The 5,009-nt window shown below is 42.8% G+C and overlaps 1 protein-coding gene across 3 annotated transcripts in view; it reads left to right on the forward strand.

The window, feature by feature from the left end:
* Atf7 (activating transcription factor 7) overlaps positions 1-5,009 on the forward strand; it is a 113,610-nt gene that overhangs the window by 87,961 nt on the left and 20,640 nt on the right. For all 3 annotated transcript variants that reach the window (XM_005353801.3, XM_026782646.1, XM_026782645.1), the window contains exons 6-9: positions 1,117-1,274; positions 2,471-2,570; positions 3,076-3,189; positions 3,750-3,902. In XM_005353801.3, the coding sequence (XP_005353858.1) occupies positions 1,117-1,274; positions 2,471-2,570; positions 3,076-3,189; positions 3,750-3,902 (525 nt within the window). The remainder of the gene's footprint in view (positions 1-1,116; positions 1,275-2,470; positions 2,571-3,075; positions 3,190-3,749; positions 3,903-5,009) is intronic.

Below are 5,009 nucleotides of genomic sequence, written 5' to 3' on the forward strand. Positions count from 1 at the left end.
ACAGAGATCCGCCTGCCTCTGCCTCCCGAGTGCTGGGATTAAAGGCGTGCGCCACCACCGCCCGGCCCTGTATACCTATTTTTAAAGACCATTTTCTTTGACATATAATACAACTGTAATTATAGAACCCTCCGACTTTCCAAAAAGTGAATAATCTGTAGTAATCAGCACCCAGATCAAAATCAGATATTAGACCTTCAGAAGTCCACTTATGGGCTGGAGAGATGGCTCAGTGGTTAGGAGCATTGCCTGCTCTTCCAAAGGTCCTGAGTTCAATTCCCGGCAACCACATGGTGGCTCACAACCATCTGTAATAAGGTCTGGTGCCCTCTTCTGGCCTACAGACATACACACAGACAGGATATTGTACACATAATAAATAAATAAATTTTAAAAAAAAAAGAAGTCTACTTATGTGGATCTCTGTGAGTTCGAGGCCAGCCTGGTCTACAAGAGCTAGTTCCAGGACTACAGCAAAAAACAAAAACAAAAAAAAAAAAAAAAAAAACCCGGAAGTCACTTATGTCCCCTCCCTGTCTCTACTGTCCTGCCAGTGCTAGTTTTAATATGTACTGTAGAGAGAACATCTGTGCCTTGTCTTACTTAGAATCGAATCTGACTTGTTAAGTTCTCAAAGCTACCTTCTCCATAAATATGAGCTGTCTCCCTCCTTCCCCTTTCTGTAGGCAGCTAATTTCTGGAGACTTTGTAGAGATGTTTCAAGGTCTGAGGTCCTAACTAGTTAACAGTGAGAAGCACTGTGTCAAGCTTCTGTAGACCCTGCTTAGTGAAGTCTCTTGGAAACACTGGACTGTCCCACCACCAGTATACCTTTATTTTCTCAGTGGAAGTCATAGGACACTCAGTATTATTTAGAATGAGAGTATTTATAGTGTAGAAAATCCCTGGAATTTACATGATACTGGAATGTCATAGGTTACAGCATTTCTCCAAAGACTTCAAATGATTTTCCAAATGATCTTTAATCATTGTCCCTACTGAATGGGTGAAGTGTGGAATTGGGTAACTAATGCTCTTTCAGTGAAAAGCCCAACAGTGTATTTCCCTATACACAGTTCTTAAAGCTTTTTGAAATTTGTTGTCCCCTCTCCCTAGGAAGTTGCCACAAAACCTGTTGTGATTTCTACCCCTACACCCACCATCGTACGTCCTGGCTCCCTGCCACTCCACTTAGGTTATGATCCACTTCATCCGACTCTTCCTTCCCCAACCTCTGTCATCACACAGGCTCCACCATCTAACAGGCAAATGGGGTAAGTAGGAGAGTAGGAGAAACCGTGGAATCTGGATTTCCTTTGGTTTTTTTTGAAACAGAGTTTCTCTATATAGCCCTGGCTCTGTAGACTAGCCTGGCTTTGAACTCGGAGATCCACCTGCCTCGGCCTCCCGAGTACTGAGGTTAAAGTGTCTACCACCACCACTAGGCATTGTTTTTTAAGGATTTATTCTTACTATCTTTTAAAATTATGTGTAGATGTGTGTGACTTCCTCTGGGTATGTTCACATAAGTATGGATACCCTCAGTGAACTGCCCAATGTGGGTGCTATAAACTGAACTGATCTTCTGTAATATATGAAGAACCATCTCCAGCCCTTCTGAATCTCTTTCTATGTTTTGAAATTATTTGATAAAAATAGAAACTGTTCGGTTTTTGTTCTCAGATTTATTGTTGTTTTAAGACATGATCTTTCTAAGTAGCCAAGGCTGGCCTCAAATTCTCATCATCCTGCTTCTACCTCCTGAATGCTGGGGATTACAGGTATATGCTACTGAAGCTGGCTCCAGCAAATTTTTTGTTGTTGTTGTTTTTGTTTTGTTTTTGTTTTTGAGACAGGGTTTCTCTGTAGCTTTGGAACCTATCCTGGAATTTGCTCTATAGGCCAGGCTGGCCTTGAACTCACAGAGATCCACCTGTCTCTGCTTCTTAAATGCTGGGATTAAAGGCATGCACCACCACCTGGCTTAGCAATTTATTTTTACATGCCCAAGAAAAGAGTTATTAAGATTGTTTCCTAAAATAAAACGTTTTCAAAAAAATTATTTGCTGGAGATGTTTGTTTAATTATCCCAAATTCCTAATAGAGTTACTTCCCAGCCATTAAGTTCGATTAATTTGAAAGGTATAAAGTTGTTGCCAGACTGTAGAACTAGAAAAGTAGCTCACATGTCCAAGGTCCTGTTAATCCCCAGCACCAAAAAGCCACCAAGTCTTTGCAGGTAGACTGGGGCTTGTTTGACATGTTCTAAAATACTTCTGTTAAAACCCTAGGACAAAAACAAACTGTCATTTCTCTCCATTTTTCCCATGTTCAAAAGGATGCCAAGATTTAATAGTGCTGTTCTATACCTTTCTTAATGAGAAGGTTATTAAAAATATCTAATTATAGGAGAAAAAGACCAACAGGCAAAAGGTCGAGATTGTGATATCTCCCTTCAATTCTCCTGCAGATCTCCTACTGGCTCCCTCCCTCTCGTCATGCATCTTGCTAATGGACAGACCATGCCTGTGCTGCCAGGGCCTCCAGTACAGATGCCTTCTGTTATTTCGGTGAGTTTTGTAGTTGGGGCGGCCAAACCTACCAGCACACTGATCCCTCCTTCCACCTGAATGATCATAACCAGAGGACCCCCCCACCAGGGAAATGTGGACCTGGACTGTTTTAGTTGTATGTGGCAGTTTGCCCAAACTCTTCACTAACCTCTGCCACCCCAGCACTGTGAAACACTAGACAAAGACTCATCTGGACAGTTGGCTTCTAGTCAAGGAGTTAATCTTGCCAACCTGCTGATTGGTTGATTTCACTTGGCACACAGCTTCTCCGGCACTGTGCGCCACTTTCCTAAAGAGACATCTCTAGCCCTTCCCACGGAAGATGTCCCCACACTAAAGAATGAGATCATTTACTCTGTGACACTCCTTAGGACAGGTATTTCCAAGGCTGTTTCTACATGTCCTGTGAGCAGATTACACAGAACAGGCCCTGACATGCCAATCTTAAAAACACTCCGTTTGAGGGAAACCAATGCTACCATGTCTCCTTCTCTTAATTTAGCTGGCCAGACCTGTGTCCATGGTGCCCAACATTCCTGGTATACCTGGCCCACCAGTCAACAGTAGTGGCTCCATTTCTCCATCTGGCCACCCTATGCCATCAGAAGCCAAGATGGTGAGTCCATTTCTGCCTAGAGCAGTGTTGGCCTTCTAGAAGAAGTAGTTATCAGTCTAGATTTTTCAAGGGAACTGAGCACAGGAACCCTCTGAAGGTTGAATACATCCTTCTGTGGGCTTGGAAAAGACCCTGATTCCTAAGTCTCCTGTCCCCGCCCTGATAGCCTGGCACAGGTCATGGCACAGAAGAAGCAGCACAGATTGTTTGGAATGGAACACTTGCCATTTCAGTTCCAGGGTGACAGATGGAGAGAGGGAGTGGGCGGGGAGCTGGCCAAGTGGTGAGCGGCTTTAACCAGTGTCTGGCCAGATGCCAGGAGAGCTTTCATCTGGGTCCATCGCTTCCACAAGCCCTGTCCCCAGCTGTGCCCAGGATGAGAGCCAGGGAACAAAGTAGGCATTTTAGGGGTCCAGGTGCATATTTTCTCTCCCTGCCATTGTCTTTTAGTTCCTCTGTTAGAGGAAATCAGAGTGAGAATTTTAGGTATAAGGTCAGTAATATAAGTTTATCCTTGGCAAAATCTCACCCTTGTCTTTTTAAACAATCTTTCCACACAGAGACTAAAAGCCACTCTGACCCACCAAGTCTCTTCCGTCAATGGAGGTTGTGGGATGGTGGTGGGTACTGCCAGCACCATGGTGACAGCCCGTCCAGAGCAGAACCAGATCCTCATTCAGCACCCTGATACCCCATCCCCTGCCCAGCCACAGGTCAGTTGTGCCCTTATTCTTTATGTTATAGCTGATTTTCAAGAAACATGAACTGAGAGAAAAATACATTAATAAATTTAAATTTCTGGGTGTCCTGCTACTTTGGATGTTTTTGGTACGTTGACTATAGTGACACAAGCTATTTTCATCTGCCTGCCTCTGTGTTAGACATCAGTGCAAGCAGCATGAATTACGCAGAGCTGTTGCAGAGAAGGCCTCTGTATTTCCCATATGTGAATGATAATCTAATATAGATTCTTAGATGATAGAGACTCATATTAAGCCAAATCACGCACTAAACAAAGGAAGCCTCTGTATCTCTTGCTTATCTGTTAAAAGTTATCAGTTACCTGATTAGATTTTAAAACAGAAAGCACATTATAAGAATATATTAATACAATATGATATTATAATAGTGAAATATAGTTCATTAGAAGTAAGAAAACATACCAAAAAAACCTCATTACCAATCTGATAATTCCTTTTTATCACAAAGAAATGAAAATTTAAAAAAAATTTAAAGTCAGCAGATGTCCCATTTAGTTGCCCAATTTCTTCTCAAAAAAGTCTCTGTTTTAATGTGGTTCTTTAGGAACTGAATAGCTTCGGTTCTCATAATTGTCTGCACTGGATAGGTGACAGTGACCCGGGATTGGTTTCTAGAGGTACATTCACTGCCCAGTCTCTCTTCACTGATGTCACCACCTGCTTCATCAGTACTACCACACGTCCAGACATTTCATGGCCATATGCTGCCTTAAGCCTTGGCCAACAGCACGAGCTTTCATTTGTGTTTTCTTCTTGAAAGCTAAGGTTTCCAATCATTCTGACCCCTCCCTCCCCAAAGCCAGCCAGTCCTGGGGATAAAGCAAGTAACCCTTGCCTGAGCTGGGCTTTTCCTCTTAGAAAAAGGATGTGGCTCCTTGTCAGTCACTACTGAGTTCTCTTCTCTCCTTTCTTATCTTTTCCCATTTGTTTTTGGTTTGGAGTTTTTGAGAGATCTCAAACTCATGACCCTCCTTTTTTTTTTATAAATTTATTTATTTATTAAGGATTTCAGCCTCCTCCCCGCCACCGCCTCCCATTTCCCTCCCCCTCCCCCGATCA

This window comes from Microtus ochrogaster, chromosome 15 (assembly GCF_000317375.1).
Source record: "Microtus ochrogaster isolate Prairie Vole_2 chromosome 15, MicOch1.0, whole genome shotgun sequence".
In the NCBI taxonomy this organism is placed as follows: domain Eukaryota; kingdom Metazoa; phylum Chordata; class Mammalia; order Rodentia; family Cricetidae; genus Microtus; species Microtus ochrogaster.